The sequence below is a fragment of the Dreissena polymorpha genome, chromosome 3 (assembly GCF_020536995.1).
Source record: "Dreissena polymorpha isolate Duluth1 chromosome 3, UMN_Dpol_1.0, whole genome shotgun sequence".
Taxonomy (NCBI): Eukaryota; Metazoa; Mollusca; class Bivalvia; order Myida; family Dreissenidae; genus Dreissena; species Dreissena polymorpha.
The window spans coordinates 88,668,682-88,691,762 of NC_068357.1; the positions used below are offsets into that span (position 1 = coordinate 88,668,682).

General features: G+C 36.7%; 1 protein-coding gene across 5 annotated transcripts in view; it reads right to left on the reverse strand.

Annotated features, from left to right (window-relative positions):
- LOC127875158 (heterogeneous nuclear ribonucleoprotein L-like) overlaps nucleotides 1–23,081 on the reverse strand; it is a 52,709-nt gene that overhangs the window by 12,221 nt on the left and 17,407 nt on the right. For 3 of the 5 annotated variants that reach the window (XM_052420014.1, XM_052420010.1, XM_052420011.1), the window contains exons 2-10: nucleotides 20,421–20,459; nucleotides 14,207–14,331; nucleotides 11,454–11,502; nucleotides 10,888–10,926; nucleotides 9,788–9,870; nucleotides 9,017–9,125; nucleotides 8,530–8,605; nucleotides 7,026–7,132; nucleotides 4,235–4,298 (exon numbers count right to left, since the gene is read on the reverse strand). In XM_052420014.1, coding sequence (XP_052275974.1) covers nucleotides 4,235–4,298; nucleotides 7,026–7,132; nucleotides 8,530–8,605; nucleotides 9,017–9,125; nucleotides 9,788–9,870; nucleotides 10,888–10,926; nucleotides 11,454–11,502; nucleotides 14,207–14,331; nucleotides 20,421–20,459 — 691 coding nt within the window. The remainder of the gene's footprint in view (nucleotides 1–4,234; nucleotides 4,299–7,025; nucleotides 7,133–8,529; nucleotides 8,606–9,016; nucleotides 9,126–9,787; nucleotides 9,871–10,887; nucleotides 10,927–11,453; nucleotides 11,503–14,206; nucleotides 14,332–20,420; nucleotides 20,460–23,081) is intronic. The other 2 variants (XM_052420012.1, XM_052420015.1) reach the window with 2 other exon arrangements.

The window sequence follows — 23,081 nt, forward strand, 5'->3', positions numbered from 1 at the left end:
GACCTTGACCTTTCACCACTCAAAATGTGCAGCTCCATGAGATACACATGCATTCCAAATATGAAGTTGCTATCTTGAATATTGCAAAAGTTATGGCAAATGATAAAGTTTGCAAAAACAAACAAACAAACCAACAGACAGGGCAACAACAATATGTCCCCCACTACAGTGGTGGGGGACATAAAAACATTACAAATAATATAACATAATTATATAAACAATTTCGAAAACAATGTGTTTACATGTTTGAAAGCTATGTGTATACATGTTTGAAAACAATTTGCATACATGTTTGAAAACAAATTGTGACATGATCAAGTACAATATTGAAAGAAAATGTTAAATAACAACAACTGAAAACTGATATTAGTACACATGTATGATGACTGTTGGTTATTAATTTGTGCATGTAAAGTCACACAAGCATATCAAAAGAGTGCATGTACATGTCATGTGTGAGATTCTACAGCCTCATAAGAACAAGAAACCTTGGAAATGAACCTCCTTCTGGGTGAATGAGGCTTACTGTATGTGCACAAAGTGTCGTCCAAGATTGGTCTGAGGCTTAATGTATGTGCACAAAGTGTCGTCCAAGATTAGTCTGAGGCTTAATGTATGTGCACAAAGTGTCCTCCAAGATTGGTCTGAGGCTTAATGTATGTGCACAAAGTGTCCTCCAAGATTGGTCTGAGGCTTAATGTATGTGCACAAAGTGTCGTCCAAGATTAGTCTGAGGCTTAATGTATGTGCACAAAGTGTCCTCCAAGATTGGTCTGAGGCTTAATGTATGTGCACAAAGTGTCCTCCAAGATTGGTCTGAGGCTTAATGTATGTGCACAAAGTGTCGTCCAAGATTGGTCTGAGGCTTAATGTATGTGCACAAAGTGTCCTCCAAGATTGGTCTGAGGCTTAATGTATGTGCACAAAGTGTCCTCCAAGATTGGTCTGAGGCTTACTGTATGTGCACAAAGTGTCCTCCAAGATTGGTCTGAGGCTTAATGTATGTGCACAAAGTGTCGTCCAAGATTGGTCTGAGGCTTAATGTATGTGCACAAAGTGTCGTCCAAGATTAGTCTGAGGCTTAATGTATGTGCACAAAGTGTTGTCCAAGATTGGTCTCTAGGCTTAATGTATGTGCACAAATTGTCGTCCAAGATTGGTCTGAGGCTTAATGTATGTGCACAAAGTGTCGTCCAAGATTGGTCTCTAGGCTTAATGCATGTGCACAAAGTGTCCTCCAAGATTGGTCTCTAGGCTTAATGTATGTGCACAAAGTGTCGTCCAAGATTGGTCTCTAGGCTTAATGTATGTGCACAAAGTGTCGTCCAAGATTGGTCTCTAGGCTTAATGTATGTGCACAAAGTGTCCTCCAAGATTGGTCTCTAGGCTTAATGTATGTGCACAAAGTGTCCTCCAAGATTGGTCTCTAGGCTTAATGTATGTGCACAAAGTGTCATCCAAGATTGGTCTGAGGCTTAATGTATGTGCACAAAGTGTCGTCCAAGATTAGTCTGAGGCTTAATGTATGTGCACAAAGTGTCCTCCAAGATTAGTCTGAGGCTTAATGTATGTGCACAAAGTGTCCTCCAAGATTAGTCTGAGGCTTAATGTATGTGCACAAAGAGTCGTCCAAGATTGGTCTGAGGCTTAATGTATGTGCACAAAGTGTCGTCCAAGATTGGTCTGAGGCTTAATGTATGTGCACAAAGTGTCGTCCAAGATTAGTCTGAGGCTTAATGTATGTGCACAAAGTGTCGTCCAAGATTGGTCTGAGGCTTAATGTATGTGCACAAAGTGTCATCCAAGATTAGTCTGAGGCTTAATGTATGTGCACAAAGTGTCGTCCAAGATTGGTCTCTAGGCTTAATGTATGTGCACAAAGTGTCCTCCAAGATTAGTCTGAGGCTTAATGTATGTGCACAAAGTGACCTCCAAGATTAGTCTGAGGCTTAATGTATGTGCACAAAGTGTCCTCCAAGATTGGTCTGAGGCTTAAATGTATGTGCACAAAGTGTCCTCCAAGATTGGTCTGAGGCTTAAATGTATGTGCACAAAGTGTCCTCCAAGATTAGTCTGAGGCTAAAAGTGTGTGAGCACAAAGTGTCGTCCAAGATTAGTCTGAGGCTTAATGTATGTGCACAAAGTGTCGTCCAAGATTGGTCTGAGGCTTAATGTATGTGCACAAAGTGTCGTCCAAGATTGGTCTGAGGCTTACTGTATGTGCACAAAGTGGCCTCCAAGATTGGTCTGAGGCTTAATGTATGTGCACAAAGTGTCCTCCAAGATTGGTCTGAGGCTTACTGTATGTGCACAAAGTGTCGTCCAAGATTGGTCTGAGGCTTAATGTATGTGCACAAAGTGTCCTCCAAGATTGGTCTGAGGCTTAATGTATGTGCACAAAGTGTCCTCCAAGATTGGTCTGAGGCTTTCTGTATGTGCACAAAGTGTCCTCCAAGATTGGTCTGAGGCTTAATGTATGAGCACAAAGTGTCCTCCAAGATTGGTCTGAGGCTTAATGTATGTGCACAAAGTGTCGTCCAAGATTGGTCTGAGGCTTAATGTATGTGCACAAAGTGTCCTCCAAGATTGGTCTGAGGCTTACTGTATGTGCACAAAGTGTCCTCCAAGATTGGTCTGAGGCTTAATGTATGTGCACAAAGTGTCGTCCAAGATTGGTCTCTAGGCTTAATGTATGTGCACAAAGTGTCCTCCAAGATTAGTCTGAGGCTTACTGTATGTGCACAAAGTGTCGTCCAAGATGAGTCTGAGGCTTAATGTATGTGCACAAAGTTTCGTCCAAGATTGGTCTCTGCAATCCACGCAGGCTAATCACTTTCCGCCTAGACTCAATTCGCTAAGAAGAGACTATCTATTAATGAACAATTCTATAAAATCGGAATGTGTCTTCCTTCTGCTAATCTGGGACAACACTACGCACATGCATTAAGGCCCATTATCCCAAAGCAAGGGTCATATGAAAAGAGATGCTTTAAACACATGTCAAATTAGACTTGGTTAATCTTATAGCATTAATCATTCTCAATTATCTTTTCTACTAGTGTTCTAATAGAGAGGTTCTTGGTGTAACATGTTGGTTGTAACGGTATTCATTGTTTTTGCTGATAATTGTGCTAAAATTATCAATTCATGTGCAAGACCCACACAGTGACTGTTTACTGATGCAAATGTTGATACATGTATTGTAAACTTAACATTTATATTTTTAATTTACCACGAACCTACTAAAATAAAATTCTATATTTGTTGTTGGTAATACTTCTCATATGGTTTTACTTTAGCGCTATTACATTAAACCATTTAGTTGTTTTTAATAGTAATTCTGACTATCAATATTTCAATCAATAATGCATGAACATGCTTTACATAAATACTGATTCTTAATTATTTCAATGATGCAATAGCGTAAATTTTTGTAGCTTTTTCTATGTATTATTACTTAGCTATAACTGTTCAAACTGAATAAGCAAAAATAATCTAAAGGTTATCTTTTAAATTAATATTTAATACATGAAGGTTTAACATGTTGTATGAAAAGGTTAGACAAAAATGTGTGTGATGTACCATCTGCATTTATAAAGTAATACCATTGAAAAGATCTTTTAATTAGATTGGTACAAAAGATTACTGGAAAGGATTGAGAAATATTTGCAGTATTTAGCAAAGCATCAAAAAGGCATGTTGCAAGTAAAACTAATCTAGAATATGTCTATATGATGAATAGGTAAAGCTGTTCTGTGGTGTTCTGTGGACTGGACTCTGTAAATGTGCTGAAATACAGGCTAAAACAAGCATGTAAGTATCTGTAATGCAGGTGAATAGGACCGTTGAATGTACATGACTTATTGCATAATTTGAAAGTATAAATGATTAATACTTGCTTTTTCTGGAGTCTGTGTTCAATTGTTTGATTTGATTTGACTCATTTTCTAGTTGAATTGTTCTGTTGTTGCATATTGCAGATTTTATTGAACACATTTTAACACATCTGAGTTCAGATATTATTTTTTTTCCCAGAAGACAGCAGAACCATAAATAGTCATAATTAAAAGTAAATAACATACAGGTACTATAAAAGGCAAACATCTTTACTTTAAAGTAAGGCTTTACTTATGTTCATATCAATCAGTTAACTGCAATCTTAATGATGTACTTAAATGTGATTTTTTTATTATGATTGATAGAAACTTTCTTATAACTATTGGTTTGCACTTACATTGACTGGGCTGTGTGTAGTCCCAGCTGTCACTGTTGTTTGCACGCACATTCAGTTCGTCTGTCTGCATGTTGAACAATCAAAAGAACATGATATGTGTCCCACACTAACATAAACTACAGCCTTGACACAAATGTGACAAATATCTCTGCCCTTAAATAATGTGTTGCCTTTCTTCAAGGGAACAAAACTAACAAGAAACCTTCGGACACAAGTGATGCTCTCCAAAGGTTTTTTTGTCACAATATTGCACTATATATTCAGATAAAAGGAAACGTCTTGAGGGGCATAACTTTGGACAAAATAATACAAGGATGGTTTAGCAACTTAAAATTTTCAAAGGGCCATAGCTCTCTAAACAAGGGCTGTTTGTAAAACATGCATGCCCCCCATATGGGCTGTCCGTTGTAGTGGCAGCCATTGTGTGAATACATTTTTTGTCACTGTGACCTTGACCTTTGACCTAGTGACCTGAATATCAATAGGGGTCATCTGCGAGTCACGATCAATGTACCTATGAAGTGTCATGATCCTAAGCAAAAGCGTTCTTGAGTTATCATCCGAAAATCATTTTACTATTTCGGGTAACCGTGACCTTTGACCTCAAAAACAATAGGGGTCATCTGCGAGTCATGATCAATCTACCTATGAAGTTTCATGATCCTAGGCATATGCGTTGTTGAGTTATCATCCGAAAACAATTTTACTATTTTGGGTCACCGTGACCTTGGCCTTTGACCTAGTGACGTCAAAATCAATAGGGGTCATCTGCGAGTCATGATCAATCTAACTATGAAGTTTCATGATCCTAGGCGTATGCGTTCTTGAGTTATCATCCGGAAACCATTTTTCTATTTCGGGTCACCGTGACCTTGACCTTTGACCTTGTGACCTCAAAATCAATAGGGGTCATCTGCGAGTCATGATCAATCTACCCATGAAGTTTCGTGATCCTAGGCGTATGCGTTCTTGAGTTATCATCCGGAAACCATTTTACTATTTCGGGTCACCGTGACCTTGACCTTTGACCTCAAAATCAATAGGGGTCATCTGCGAGTCATGATCAATGTACCTATGAAGTTTCATGATCCTAGGCCCGAGCGTTCTTGAGTTATCATCTGACAACCACCTGGTGGACGGACCGACAGACCGACATGAGCAAAGCAATATACCCCCTCTTCTTCGAAGGGGGGCATAATAAATCATCTAACCAGAACCCACAAATAACGTGCGCATCTCCTCAAGGTAGATAAGCTTCCCATAAAGCTTCAATGAATTCCAGTCAGTAGTTGGGGAGAGATAGCCCGGACAAAAATTGCACTATATGTACAGTTTATAGAAAATTTCAAAGGGCCATAACTCTGTGAAAAATCATCCAACCATAACTGGCTGACAATATGCACATCTCCTGTTGGTAGTGAAGCTTCCCATAAAGTTTCATTGAATTTCCGTAATAAGTTGCTGAGAAATAGCTCCGACAAGAATTGCACTATATGTACAATGAGAAATTTCAAAGGGCCATAACTCTTTGAAAAATAATCCGACGATAACCAGCTGATAATATGCACATCTCCTTTTGGTAGTGAAACTTCCCATTAAGTTTCATTGACTTCCAGTCATTAGTTGCTTAGAAATAGCCCGGACTAGAATTGCACTATATGTACAGTGTATGGAAAATTTCAAAGGGCCATAACTCTGTGAAAAATCATCCGACCAGAACCGGCTCATAATATGCACATCGCCTCTTGGTAGTAAAGCTTCCCATAAAGTTTCATTACATTCCGGTCATTAGTTGCTGTGAAATAGCCTGGACAATAATTGCACTAAATGTACAGTTAATGGAAAATTTCAAAGGGCCATAACTCTGTGAAAAATAATCTGACGATAACCGGCTGATAATATGCACATCTCCTCTTGGTAGTGAAGCTTCCATAAAGTTTCATTGAATTCCGGTCATAAGTTGCTGAGAAATAGCCCGGACAAAAATTGTGCACGGACGGACGGACACACGGAACCATGGACACATGCACGGACAGACGAAGCGGCGACTATATGCTCCCCACAAAAAAAATTTGGGGGAGCATAATAAACATGTGGATGAATATAAATCAAAAAAGGTATCTTGAACTAACAGTGATGCCAAATTTAAGTTTGAATTCAATTGATGAAAAATGTTTAAGTTATTTAATCTGACAACAAACTGACCAACAAATTGATACAATCAATCAACAAAGTTATAATTCAATACATTGACACAATGTTTTCTGATTTGCAACTATTTTAAGCAAAACCTGACCAAGTTCTTTGACAGTCTTAAAATATTGTTAAAAAAAGTCTGACAAAAAATTGATTACTAGCTGTCTAAATGGCCTAACAAACCAAGTGAAAAAAGTTGTTTGGTAAGTGAAACATGATTACAGTAAGTGTAAACATATTGTTATATTTGTTTTCATTGTTAAATGTGACAATTCAAACACTCTTTTCTGATTATTGCAATTAAAAAATGCTCATGAAACATGCTGAAACTAATTTCAAACGAAGCGTACATAAATATCAATTGTTCAGTACATCAATTGACTCTTTTGATGCAAACAATAACATGTTCCGAAATTGTGAGTGAATGACACTAGTAAGCTCACTAGATTGGATATGGCCTAAGCTTGTCCAAGAAAAAAATGTGTCAACTCAATGCATTTAATGACTGAAACAACGCTTAAATCAAACAGATAAAAAAATCCTTCAACACAATAAAACCAATGTCTACTTGCACGTGCTCCAGCACAATACATACCTTCGCATACTCAACTCTAAGAGTGCAGCAGCCAGAGTAGATGTCACAGCCCTGCAGCTGATCCTTAGCTGACTTGGAGGCTTCGAGATTCTCAAACGTGACTTGTGGTTATGGATAAATAATCTCAATAAGCCTCCTTATGGGAGAGCTGGGCTTAATGCATGAGCATAAAGTATCCCCCCAAATCAGCCTGTGCAGTCCGCACCGTCTAATCAGGGACGGCACTTTTCCTTTTTATGGAATTTTTTGTTTAAAATCTAGTGTAGACAAAAGCATTAAACCCAGTATTCAGAAAACGCTGCTATGAATGATTACATATAACAAAAGTATCGAAGTTTTTGTTCACATTAATTTTTTTCATAACATATCCAATAATACTGTGCATAAATTATGGTTTGATAACCTACCTTCAGCATGACAGACAAATTACAAATTTTTATGACATTGCTGACATTTTTCAAAACGGAGGAACTATTCACATTTTCTGAAGAAAATATTTCACATATAATTTTGCATAGTGCAAAAATATTAAGTTATTCAACAGCGTTTCGTACAAAGTTGTGTTATGCTTGGACGAGTAGTGTTGGTAGAGCAGTAGAGTATGAGTAATGATTAGATTATGTAACTACTTGATAGGTATTTAATAGTTGTAAGTTTTATTAGAACTAGAGCTTTGTCACAGACGTGACGAATACCCCCACATGCCGCATTGACACATAATATTTTGCATGTCGTCTTCACAAAATACAGCGGACACCATGCTCAATTTTTAAAACACACTAAGTGACCCCTTGACCTAGTTTTTGACCCAGAAAGGCCCATGTTCTAACTTGGCCTTTAGATCATTTCCATAAAACTTCTGACCAAGTTTGGTGAAGATCGGATGTAAACTACTTGAATTAGAGAGCGGACACCATGCTGAATGTTAAAAAACGCACTAAGTGACCCGGTGAACTAGTTTTAGGCCCATGTTCGAACTTGACCTACACATCATCTAGTTACAACTTCTGACCAAGTGTGGTGAAGATCGGATTTAAACTACTTGAAATAGAGAGCAGACACCATGCTCAATGTGTAAAACGTACTAAGTGTCCCCTTGACCTAGTTTTTGACACAGCAAGGCCCATGTTCGAACTTGGCCTTAAGATCATCTAGATACAACTTCTGACCAAGTTTGGTGAAGATCGGATGAAAACTACTTGAAATAGAGAGCGGACAACATGCTGAATGTTTAAAACGCACTAATTGACCCCGTGACCTAGTTTTTGACCAGACAAGGCCCATGTTCCAACTTGGCCTAGACATCATGTAGATACAACTTCTGACCAAGTTTGGTGAAGATCGGATGAAAACTACTTGAAATAGAGAGCGGACACTTAATACGGACCGACCAACAGACCGACAGACAAGCGCACTCCTATATACCCCCCTAAACTTCGTTTGTGGGGGTATAATTATGGGGAAAATCAAGAAGCTAATTTCTGTAAAGGATATTGTACAAGAGCTTGCACATACTGCTTCCTGAATATGACAATCTTCTCTACTCTTCCATGGGATGAGCAGATAGTGTGCATCACATCCTGAAATAAATGGAGTCTTTGACAAAATTGCAAGCAATGCAGGATTGAAAATGGGAACATCATATTACATGATAATAAAATGGTAGTGAGTGGCCCATTCAATAAATAACAAGAAAATTTGTTGAATTGATATCCCCCACCAATATGCTTCTGGACACAAAAGTGTTATATACAAAGGGCCATAACTCCGTTATTAACAGATGGTGTACAATGCCATTTGGCATGCATCATCCTTTTATCCATATATATACTCATACCAAGTTTTAATGAAATCCGCCAAAGCCCTTCCAAGATATGGCTCCGGACACAAAAGTGCCGGATGGTCGGACGGACAACGCCAAAACAATATCCCTCCGCCTAATGGCGGGGGATAAAAAGGTAAAGTATTGAAACAAATCGAGAATTACTTACCACCGTGATGGGATACTTGGCGTTCAGAACAGTGAACAGCAAGATTTTGTTGCCTGGAACATTCTGATACGGCCTTCCATTTTCACCCATTTGACCCTGACTCTGGTTACTGCAAAACATACATGAATTCTATTTGAATGTGTTTATCAAATAACAGTTTTCAACAATTTCTTTCAGTCACAAAGTAATCTTAAAGCATCATCAAAATGTTGAGATACTTGAAAACAACACTGTAAACATTTGCCAGATAATTAAAACAACAGATAATAAATCTTCAGTTCTGTTGCTGTTTAATAAATAATGTTTGTGCCATTTAGTGGTAGTGATAGTGAGTATTAATACCTACTTGGGAATTGTGTTTATAACCTTTCTCAAAAGACACAAATGTACTGTCTCTACCCACAAAATGGACTTAAAAAGTATCTCAATAGAAATTATAGTTGTTTACAGTCAGTGCAATCCTTTTGTATGACGTAATGATAAGGATGTCTATGAAGTTACAATACAGAGTACAAGACAGACATAGTTTTAAAATCGATCTTGCTGAAGATAAATGATTTTCAATTTTCTCAATTTTTTGTGTCGAGTTGTCCTTTAAAAAAAATGTCCCAGGTAACAGATAATGAGGCTTTCAATGAGTCGATAAATTTGCCTCTTCCGGTAATATTGGCTTTTTAATATAATTTTTGAAGACAATGGTGTAGTAAAATAGAATTTTATTTTGCAAAATGGGTAAATCTGTAGGTGAAAGGCATGCAATAGGGCTCTTACTTCTCGTTCCTGGGTCTCTGAATCCTCTGACTAGTGGAGAAGTTGAAGAAAGCAGGCGTACCAGCGATACACAGCTGGTTACTCTGCACAATCAAGTTGAACACTAATAGATTTATACACTTTTAGCAAAAAACTGGTTTGAATTGATGCAGATCACCAATCTTTTATGAAAGTAGTTGAACTTACACAGTTTTAACCTTAGCAAATAATATGCCTATTATTTTGTTTAAACTATTTTTAATCTGCCAATTTAAAACAGCACGAGAATATAATACCTTTTATATCATATGAATGTTGTTGTTTTTTTGTATTGAAAATCGACAAAGTTTAATTGGTTGCGCAACAAAGAAACCCAGTTACGTGTTATACATTCATTAAATAAAGAAGAATGTATTCAGTTAAAATATCATCAATACCAATGCCTGCCTTTTGTGCAGTATATGGTTGTTCAAATAGTCATGACGTAATACAATGAAAGTGCCGTGTACTTAAATTTTTCCGACGAGTTGATGAAAAAATTACACGACAAGGTTTAACGTCAGCAACACATCATTAGCATCATAAAAGTGAGTACACAATCAACAAAATAATCGAAAATAATTATTATTAAACGCAGCACACAAATGAGATTATTACAATATCCATTGCAACTGAAATCATTTCTAAGAATAAGCTGACAACACTATTTCAGCTTTAAGGAGAGTACTAAAAAACTAAATTTAGTATAAACAAAAGTAAAAGAAGTCATCTTTGATGGCATTTTTAAATACTTAACAAATCATATTCTTAGGCCATTGTCAAATTCATTAAAATGCTTGCAGCCGTATGTCCTGCACTGCGAAGTCTGAACAAGGATTGAGTTGAATTACGCAAAAACTTTTTGTCTTAATAAATATTTGAGAGATTTTACTCAAGAATGTGGTTTTGAATATGGTAGAATTAATAATAAAATCCTTGTCATTTATTGTCCTTAATTGCAAGACACCATAGTAACAGTTGTCAAAAGGTAACAAAACTATCATTTCATAACAGATGTCCCAGTTAGAGTACATGTATATAACCAGTCTAAAGTTGTGTGTACAGTACCAGTGTGGGCTTACATTTGCAAAGTTAACACATGCTGAAGATCCCTTGGTGTCCTGCAAGTAAAAAAAAGCAATATATTTACATATAGATTCATTTAATAAAATGATATGACAATCTGTTATCATAATAAACATGTCAAAAAGAAACACAACAGCAGAAAAAAATAATGGATTTTTAATTTATATAAAATATTTCCAAACTCTGCAGATTGTCAGCCCTTGAGTGATTCCAGTTACATGGACTGAATTCCGTTAAAAATCTAAATATTTGCCATCATGGCCAATTAAAAAGTATGATCAAGTACCAATGTGTTGTTGATTGGCCAGTAAATAGGAGTTTGCATCTGTTATAGTTAAGATATTACAACATGTTGAGGCCAGTCATGGTTAGGGGAATTCAGCAAATTTTCTTCATAAACCAAACCGTAATAGGTCAGGTCAACATGTTAAGCATACATTTTAAAAGAAGTTGTGACTAGTTGTACTCTTAATGACAAAATAAGAAACTACTTGATTGTAGCTCACTCTGGCATATTGTAAACTATACCTTTCATACAAATATAAATAACAAGATAACTTACACTAAATTCAACCAAGGCTTGGCGTCTACCTCTCAAGATCATGCAATACCTACAACAAATTGTGTTCATAGAATAAATACATCCCTCTTTAATGTTGTGTAATACATTTATACGGTACAGTGATTTTGATTGCTTTATATTTTACAGTCTATGCTTTTGAATTGGGGAAAATAGTGCGATAAACAATGACATTGGGAACAAGAGCACCGCCTAGCGGGTGCAGACCACTCATCTATTTTTCTTTTTTCAGATGAAGGGACCTATCTCAATACTTCAATCAAAAAGGAGGGAGGGGTGGGGGTGGAGAGGGGTGTATAGTGTGGGGGTGTGATCATTTATTACATTATCTGCCAAAAATAAGAAAATAAAAATTAATTATTTTTTTTTTTTTTTTTGGGCGGGGGGGGGGAGGGGGATTTCTTGGGTGTGATGGTTGGACGGTCTTTCAAAAATAAATAAATAAATATTTGTTGTTTCTTTAACCATGTTTTATTTTGTTTGGGGGGGCGGTTCGGGGGGATTGAGAGGGGGGTATAGTGTGAGGGTGTGGTCTTTTAGTAGATGATCTTTCAAAAATAAGAAAACATGGGAAAAAAATATTTAATTTTTTTTTTTTGGAGGGGGGGGGGGGGGGAATCTGGGGTGGGGCTGGTTTGGGTGGAGTCTATTGTGGTATGTCAGGCAAGTGTTCTTCTGTCAAAGTATGAATCAAATCTGATCATAAATAAAGAAGTTATGGCAATTTTAGCAAAATTTAATAATTTGACCTTGAAAGTCATGGTCATTCAAAGGTCAATGTCAAATTCAACTTGCCAGGTACAGTATCCTCATGATAGTATGAAAGTATTTTAAGTTTGAAAGCAATAGCCTTGATACTTTAGAAGCAAAGAGGATCTAAACACAAAATTTTACCAAATATTCAAAGTAACCAAGTAAAAAAAGAGCCATAATTACGCAAAAATGCCACCAGGAGTTATGCAACTTGTTCTGTATAGTCCCCTTATGATAGTGAGTGTTCCAAATATGAAAGCAATAGCAATGATACTTTAGGAGTAAAGTGGACCAAAACCCAAATATTTATAAAATTTTCAATTTTCTAAGCATTAAGGGGCCATAATTCTGTCAAAATGCCAGTTAGAGTTACATAACTTAGCCTGCACAGTCCCCTTATGATAGTTAGTAAGTATTGCAAGTATGAAAGCAATAGCTTTCACACTTTAGCAATAAAATGGACCAAAACACAAAACTTAACACAATTTTCAATTTTTTAAGTATAAAAAGGGCACATAATTCTGTCAAAATGCCAGCCAAAGTTATCTTATTTTGTCTGCTCAGTCTCATGATAGTAGGTAAGTGTACCAAGTTTGAATGCAATAGCTTTGATACTTTATGAGAAAAGTGGATCTAAACACAAAACTTAACCGGACGTCGTTGCAGACGCTCAGGTGTTGACAATAGCTCTTTTTTTTCTCATAAAATAGATTAAGCTAAAATTGAAACATCATCAATATGTTTATAATTTATATCATTCCATCTGTTTAAAAGTGCATGTCAAACTGAATTTTTAAATGTTTATCATTAAGTGCTAGGGAATTATATCACTGCATAATAAACCTAGAACAAGGGACAAAATTGTCACAAAACCAGGTTTTCATTGTGAAAAAAAAAGTTGATAAAGGGAGAAAACTCAAACTGAACTTTTGAAATGAACAAACAAAATTAACCCCCTTTGTAAGTTTGTTTTTAAAAAAAAATGTATTTTTAGTCGTGGCGACCTTGACATTGGAGATATTGACGTGATTCTTTCGTGCGACACACCGTCCCATGATGGTGAACAAATGTGCCAAATGATTTTAAAATCTCACAATGAATGACATAGTTATGGTCAGGACAAGGTCATTTATGGCCATTTTTGACCTTTGAACTCAAAGTGTGACCTTGGAGATATCGACGTAATTATTTCGCGCGACACACCGTCCAATGATGGTGAACAAATGTGCCAAATGATTTTAAAATCTGACAATGAACGACATAGTTATGGCCCGGACAAGCTTGTTCCGCCCTCCCGCCAGCCCGCCCGCCCGCATTCGCCAATCTAATAACCAGTTTTTTCCTTCGGAAAACCTGGTTAAAAAAAAGAGTTTATTGGAATAGTTTGGGTTTTTCGAAATTTTTGTCACATTTATTGGGGAAAATTGTTACTTTTTGTCATAGGGAAACAGCCTGCAAGAAGCTGTATTTTTGAGCAAAAAAAAAATCACTGCAACAAGATTAAACCAGCTATATTAAGTTCAGTAATAATATACTTATACTCAAAGAGATTTTTCTTTCTTAAAAGTTTGGCGAAATAAACACTGAGTTGAATCACGTTTGAGTATTAAACAAGGGTTCTACTCATTACCAGCTAATGATGCACATTCAAGCCTTAATATTTCATACATCAAAGTTCCTGAAATCATTAAATGAGTCGCGTTCTCAGAAAACTGAGAATAATGCATGTGCGTGAAGTGTCGTCCCAGATTAGCCTGTGCAGTCTGCATCAGGGACGACACTTTCCGCTTTAATGGTATTTTTCGTTTAAAGGAAGTCCCATTTTACCGAAAATCTAGTTTAAGTGGAAAGTGTCATCCCTGATTAGCCTGTGCGGACTGCACATGCTAATCTGGGATGACACTTTACGCACATGCATTTTGCCCAGTTTTCTCAGATCAAGACACAAATGTCTCCAGGTTATCAACATCATGAACACTCACTGGACTGTTCCGAAGTGCTGGACAGCACTAACGATGTCCTCTTCAAAGGCATGGTCTGGAACACCTCGCACATGAACCACTGGGGAGACTTCAGGGTTGTGTCTGTCCTGCGCAGGCTCACGAAACTGAAACATGGAAATTAACATGAGATGTGTTTGTCAGAAACACAATGCCCCCTACTGCGCCGCTTTGAAGCCATATATTTGACCTTGAAGGATGACGTTGACATTTTACCACTCAAAATGTGCAGCTCCATGAGATACACATGCATGCCAAATGTCAAGATGCTATCTTCAATAATACAAAAGTTATTGCAAAACTGTAACCAAGGTAAAAGTTTTGGGACACACACAATCAATGACAGACAAAACAGGCCAAAAACAACAAGAGATTGACAAGCAATATTGTCCCCTACCGATGAAACTCCACCATTCTTAGTAAAAAAATATTTTTTTTGTTGCCATAGCAACCAGAATTCTTGACGTAGGAACAAAATGAAATAATGTGCATTACCTCCATATTGCCATCTATCCATGTTTCAAGTTTCATGAAAAAATATGAAGAACTTTTATTATTAATGCAGGATCCAAAAAAGTGTGACGGACAGACAGACAGACTGACAGACGGAGCGCAAACCATAAGTCCCCTCCGGTTTCACTGGTAGGGGACAATATGCCCCCGATCTTTCGATCCGGGGGCATAAAAAAGAGCTGTAATACAATCCATTTTGCAATAAACTTGTTTTGCAAATATTATATTTTGCAAAACGGGTTGGAGTGTGTTCTTGCAATTTGAATTTTTTGTATCAACCCGTTTTGCAATAAACCCATTCTGACATTAAATTTTAAAATGATCACAAATTTATCTGCAATAATTTTATTGCAAAAAAGCATGGAATGTGAGGAGTGTGGGTATTTCATACAATAAACAAGAGATGTGTCGTCAGAAACACAATACCCCCTAATGCGCCGCTTTGATTTTTTTGGACCTTTGACCTTGAAAGATGACCTTGACCTTTCATCACTCAAAATGTGCAGCTCCATGAGAAACACATGCATGCCAAATATCAAGTTGCTATGTTCAATATTGCAAAAGTTATGGCCAATGTTAAAGTTTTCGGACGGACAGACGAGGAACAAATTTTGTACTAACTTGGCTGAAATCCCTTTCAACACACTTTCTCATGATTCTGTGTTTTTATGCCCCTGGATTGAAAGATCCGTGGTATATTGTTTTTGGCCTATCTGTCATTGTATGTGTAAAATAAAGTTAACCTATAACAAGAGATGTGTTTGTCAGAAACACAATGCCCCCTATTGCGCCGCTTTGAAGCCATAAATTTGACCTTTGACCTTGAAGGATGACCTTGACCTTTCACCACTAAAATTTGCAGGTCCATGAGATACACATGCATGCCATATATCAAGTTGCAATATTGCAAAAGTTATGAAGAAGGTTAAAGTTTTGGTTAAAGTTTTTGAATTTGTTTTTTTGACCTTTGACCTTGAAAGATGACCTTGACCTTTCACCACTCAAAATGTGCAGCTCCATGAGATACACATGCATGCCAAATATCAAGTTGCTATCTTGAATATTGCAAAAGTTATGACCAAGGTTAAAGTTTTGGTTAAAGTTTTGGGACACACACACACACATACAATGACAGACAGGCCAAAAACAATATACCCCCGATCTTTCGATCCGGGGGCATTAAAATTAATGTCCCTTATAACAATAGCCAAAATGTAATGCTAGATGTGGTAAGGTAGCATAGATTAAACGAGATACAAAAAGTGTGGTTTTATTTTGTGTGTCACAATATACACTATGTCTTGCGTGATTTCTGCCTCAATCACAGTCCCACCGTGGACAATTTTTTGTCAGAGTGTACAATCGGTCTGAGCGTAGACCCATCGTTATATATTGCTTGGACAGTGGGTGAGCAGCCCGGATGTTATCGGGAAATCAATCTCACAGTGGACCACCACCATCGCTGTGGACCACCATGGCCACTGTGGATCGCAGTGATTACAGGTAAATGTATAGTTTCTGCATTAAGTTTTACTTAATCATTAATGTTTATTTAAGGAATTGTTTTTGTCAACATTTCGAAAATGCTTTCACGTTTGTGTATAAAGCATAAAGCTTGCCAATAATAACATGTTAACAAATTTCATGTACATGTAATTTGATATCAGACTATTTTAGTTATTTCCTGTTTTTAATGTTAAATTTATTGATTCTAGGGATGGCAAAATTATGTGAATATTCGAATATTCGATTGAAAGGTCAGTATTCGAATCACAGAATTGATATTCACATTTTTTTTTCAACGTAATTGCCCTAATATTAAATGACCTGCGGGCCGCTTACTAATTGGCACCCAAAATCATTTGGGATTAACATCTTTTATGTGACGTTCTTCGTGTCAAACTGATAACGCGGCCCGTATCAGCGTTGATTGCGCAATGCAATGCAATATACACGCTCTAAGAAAAGCCCAAAACTGTTGTTTGTCAATGGGGTGCCAATTAACGGCTTCAACTGACTGGCGAATAATAATTAAGTTTTTGTGATCACAGCACGAACAGCCATTCAAATGAATTACTCAAATTGCGCAATGCAATATACACACTCTAAGAAAGGGCCCGAACATAAAAAGGCGCTGTCACCACCGAAAGGCTTTGTGATGTACTTTGCTTGACTTATTGATATGTTTCTTTTTATAAACATACATGATATCGTTATTTTAAAATTTCAAATAAAAATAAAATCTATGGCATGATGTTCTTCCTTACATTTGTTCTTGAATATTTGGTGTACTTTGCATGCTTTATTGATATGTTCCTTTATATAAACGTACATGCTATCGTTACTTTCAAATTTCAAATAAAAATAAAATTCTATGACATGATGATTTTCTTTCTATTTGTGCCCGATAACAGTATCGGTCATAGTATTAGCCGGCAGCGATAATTATTCGATAGCAAAGTTAATAAACAGCTTCTTATTCAGCAAACGGATATAACTTACAAAACAATGGAAGTTAACACAGAACAAGTTCCACTCTTTTCTGATATATTTCGCCTAAATAGGCTTTTTCAAAGTTTGTTTTTACAATAAAGCTACATTTTCTTTCTATTTCTTAACACAACAATTGTTTATTCAATTGTATTTCTGTGTCAATTTATATTAAATATCCCTACTGGATACAAAACAGAGTAATAGAAGTTCAAACAATCCAGCCGTTTTATGCGAATATTCGATTGAATGGATTTGCGAACATTCAAATACCGATATAGGTATTCGATTCCATCCCTAATTGATTCGAATATACATTCCAGTTTTCGGTAGTTAGTATTCAATTCAGAGATATTTTAAAGAAAACAAATCAGTTTTAATGTTTATTTACATTATTTTTATAGGCAGTGCTCCAGCAAGGCCTAAATTGAAGGGCGCCCCGCCCTTCCTAGGGCCTCCCTGCCTTTAAAAAAAAATAAAAAATATTTTATTTGTTTACATATGATTATTAATAAATCTCTTATTACATTGTATTTAATTCATTTCTCATTGTAGACATTATATTTGAATGGTGTTATAATGGTTTAATAATAATTGGAATAATATATTCTAACAATTATTAACAAGGGCTGTTTGTAAAACATGCATGCCCCCCATATGGGCTGTCAGTTGTAGTGGCAGCCATTGTGTGAACGTTTGTTGTCACTGTGACCTTGACCTTTGACCTAGTGACCTGAAAATCAATAGGGGTCAACTCCCAGTCATGATCAATGTACCTATTAAGTTTCATGATCCTAGGTATAAGCATTTTTGAGTTACAATGTATCATCCGGAAACCATTTTACTATTTCGAGTCACTGTTACCTTGACCTTTGACCTAGTGACCTGAAAATCAATAGGGGTCATCTGCCAGTCATGATCAATGTGCCTATGAAGTTTCATGATCCTAGGCGTAAGCATTCTTGAGTTATCATCCGAAAACCATTTTACTGTTTCGAGTCACTGTGACCTTGACCTTTGACCTAGTGACCTGAAAATCAATAGGGGTCATCTGCCAGTCATGATCAATGTTTCTATGAAGTTTCATAATCCTAGGCGTAAGTTGAGTTATCATCCGGAAACCATTTTACTGTTTTGAGTCAATGTGACCTTGACCTTTGACCTAGTGACCTGAAAATCAATAGGTCTTCTGCCAGTCATGATCAATGTACCTATGAAGTTTCATGATTCTAGGCCTAAGCATTCTTGAGTTATCATCCGGAACCCATTTTACTATTTCAAGTCACTGTGACCTTGACCTTTGACCAAGTGACCTGAAAATCAATAGGGGTCATTTGCCAGTCATGATCAATGTACCTATGAAGTTTCATGATCCTAGGCCTAAGCATTCTTGAGTTTTCATCCGGAAAAATTTTACTATTTCGAGTCACTGTGACCTTGACGTTTAACCTAGTGACCTGAAAATCAATAGGGGTCATCTGACAGTCATGATCAATGTACCTATGAAGTTTCATGATCCTAGGCGTAAGCATTCTTGAGTTATCATCAGGAAACCATCTGGTGGACGGACGGACCGACATGTGCAAAACAATATACCCCCTCTTCTTCGAAGGGGGGCATAATAACATATAAATTAACATGCAACAGGAAGCATTTAAGAAACGCTCGCGCACTCGAAAGTGCCCTTTTGACAAAACACTGGGCGTCAAACTTAAATTCATGTCAATAACAGTGTTTTATCTTTCAATTAACGCGTCACCATTACGTCTACCGTCTCCCATTTAGATTTGTCACTTTGTAATTAGTTTCTGTGAATGCCAGATTCGTGTTTCTTTATTAACTAAATAACCTACAATCAAAATATATCACCGTCTTAGACAGTAGATGAGAGTGTGAATATTTGTTGTGATTGTAATACAAAAGTGAGAACGGCACACAAATATCATCTGCACAGGTCTGTTATGTGCAAATGGATGTGAACATATTACACGTATTCTCAATCTTTTACTTGATATTGTAAAATGATGAAGTCTCTATAACACTCAAAATCAACGAAAATTTCGTGAAGTATTTCGTAAAATAAAGTTAACACCTAAACAATCAGTGTTCCTTATAGCAATAGCCACAATTTCAACGCTAGATGTGATATGATTACATAGATTTTTGTAGATACAAAATCCTCCCTTTTATTTATTTGTGACCACAATAAATTCCATGTAAATTTCCTGCGAATATATCTATTGATACGACACAAGAACACTAAAATGGTACAATGTTAAAACCATAATAAAAACGAGCATTATGTATCCACAAACATCTATTTTACCAGACCACTTTTGGCGTTGAAATTTCGACAATGGATATTAGGAACAATGATTTTTAATTGTTTAGCTTTGTTTTACGAAATATTGTACGAAATTGTTCGTTGATTTTGAGTAGTAATGTTACTTTAATATTGTGATAAATTTCGATTTACATATTATAAGTAAATCAATAGTGATCATCATGTTAAGATTCCTTAGTACACGTTGTTTACATAAGTTAGTATCGAAGTTAACTTGTTACAACCAAGGCACAGCTATACAAATTATAGTCGCTCGCAAGCATGACCAATGATTTTTTCAAACGACTATGATTTTCAAGTATCACTGAATTGAATACTTACTGCCAATGTCTTGAATTTACACATGTATTCTAAGCAAAACATGTCACAATAGAAACAGGAAACCACTAAAATAGTCTGATATCAAATTACACGCAACATCTTTTAATGAAATTGGTGGCGAGCCATATATGTACACGAGGGAGCAAGCATTTCTGAACTGCTAACAAAAATGTAAATAAAAACAACAAGTAAAATTTCATGCAGAAACAATTTAAACAAGAGATTGCCAAGCAATATGGTCCCCTACCGGTGAAACTCCACCATTGTCAGTATTTTTTTTTATTTGTTGCCATAGCAACCAGAATTCTTGACGAAGGAACAAAATGAAATGGCGTGCATAATCTCCATATTGCCATCTGTCCAGGTTTCAAGTTTCATGAAAAAAATATGAAGATCTTTTAAAGTTATCGCAGGATCCAGAAAGGTGTGACGGTCAGACAGACAGACATAGCGCAAACCATAAGTCCCCTCCGGTTTCACCGGTAGGGGACAACAAAACATGAAGCATGAAACGCAATCTATACTCACGCTCCATGTAAGACATGTCGAATGATTCTGTAAACAGGGCTAATATAATATAAAAGAGTGGAACAAATGACTATTTTAATATGAAGAATTAAATACACATGAAAAAATATAAATAATACAAGTTTATTCACATAAACCTGTAAATCACCGCAAAATATCGTGGCCGCGGTGGTCCACCGTGATGGCAGTGGTCCACCGTGATGGCGGTGGTTCACCACGAGATTTATTGCTCGATAACGCCCACGCTTGAGTTCTTATCAACAGATTTCATCACGCCTGTCACTGCGATTATCCACAGCAACACCACTGCGTTCCATGGTTGATTGCAGTGACGAAAGTAGTTTCCACACTGGGCTGGAACAGGGTGATGCTTGGCGGGAGGCAGAAATCGCGCTCAACGTAGTGTATACCATGTGAATTTCCAATGACGATATACTACCATTTATTAATCAAGAAATTGGCTTTGGGCAACATGGGAAGCACGACGTAGTTCTCATGAGCTGTCCGAAGCCAACATTTTAACGTGCCCAATCCATTTGAATTTATTTATGCATTTGTGATGATTTTAATGCAAAACAGGTTTATTGAAAAACAAGTTGTTTTACAAATTTTACATGGCAATAAGACACTCAAACCCTTTTTGCTTAAAATTTTTGCAAATAAATTTTTGATAATTTTATTTCAAAACAGGTTAATTGCAAAACAGTTAGTTACAAAAAAATACAAATTGCAATAAGACACTCCAACCCATTTTGCAATTAATTTATTGCAAAACAGGTTTTAACAGAGCTGAAATACAATGCACCCTACTGCACTTTGAAGCTGCACAGCAGCTATTCAGCCTATTGTTAAAGGGGCCTTTTCACAGATTTTGGCATTTTTTGAAGTTTGTCATAAAATACTTTATATTGATAAATGTTAACATTGGATCAAGAATTCTCCAATAAAAAATCTATAATAAAATTTAAAAAAGGAAAAAAAAGGAAAAAAAGGTAACCCTAAGCAGGGCTCGAACCACTGACCCCTGGAGTCCTGGAGTAAAAAGTCACCCATTTAGACCTTTCAGCCATCCTTCCAGATACAATGTTGGACGCATTTTATACTTTATATAACCAATCCTCGTAGTTTCACAAAATATAACGAAAACAACAGAACTCTCCAAATTATTAATTCGTTTCGCGTTGCAACGCTTTATAATTTTCAGGGTTTTAAATCGTCAAAAGATGCATATAATGGCTATTTTAGAGCATGGTTAATGTTCAGTAATACTGTTTCCTCATAAATATCATAACTAAAACGAAAATTTGCGAATCTGAAACAACTTTTTTCAATTTTGTCAATTTACCCAAAAGTGAAAAGGCCCCTTTAAGTGAAACGACTGTAAATATGTTAAAAATCAATGGACCAGAACACACCTCACACTGCATCATAAGTAATGCAGGTAGACTCATACTTCAAAAAGCATGTCAATATCTGCAAGCGTTTGGGGCTCAACATTAACAGTTGTCCTATTGCCCCTGGCAAGTGAAAGTTGGGTCGGGGCAAATTATTTTATAATCTAGTTGTCCGCCTGGGCAAGTGCAAAAAAAAAGAACAAAGATCATATAATTTAGACTATAATAAGACTTTAATTGCTGTAATCATTATGTAAAATGTTCAAAAATAAAAAAGGTTTTGTAGTTATCATTTTGATCTTTATTAAAAAATATGAGGTTTACAGTTAATGTGATATTTCATGTTCGGGCAAGTGGCTTTACGTTCAGGGCAAGTAGATTTTCTAAGTACTTGCCCGGCAGGGCAAGTTGGTTTTTAATGTTTATGTTGAGCCCTGGCGTTTAGGAAAAAAGTCTGCAAAACTGTTAATCAAGAGAACATTTTGAAGAACACGGCTGGCCTGTAAATAAATGGACCATGGTTAAACTTGAACTTGATCTGACATTGCTACAGGTAGACTCAAACACCAAAAATCAGGTCAAACTCTTTAAGAGTATTGGGGAAAAAACTCTGAAAGTGGAATTTGGGATGGATGGACGGATGTACAGTGCACCTGCTACAGTACAGCCAATGCGGAACAAACATATTTCGCGATCCGCGGCGTCAAGACGCAAAAAGTCGATGCCGAGTCGGCAGTTGAAGCCATGTCAGTATGCGGTGGCACGTTGCATTTCGCCGCGTTGCTTCGCATCTGTCCGCCGAGGCAAGCCGCGATCTGCGATATGAAGCCGAGTCGATGCGTATCATAAAATAAACATCTTTTAAAAATGATTAGTCAATAAATTAAAAAAATAAATAACAAGGGCTGTTTGTAAAACATGCATGCCCCCCATATGGGCTGTCCATTGTAGTGGCAGCCATTGTGTGAATATGTTTTTTGTCACTGTGACCTTGACCTTTGACCTAGTGACCTGAAAATCAATAGGGGTCATCTGTGAGTCATGATCAATGTACCTATGAAGTGTCATGATCCTAGGCAAAAGCGTTCTCGAGTTATCATCCGAAAATCATTTTACTATTTCGGGTCACCGTGACCTTGACCTTTGACCTTGTGACCTCAAAATCAATAGGGGTCATCTGCGAGTCATGATCAATCTACCTGTGAAGTTTCATGATCCTAGGCATATGCGTTCTTGAGTTATCATCCGAAAACCATTTTACTATTTC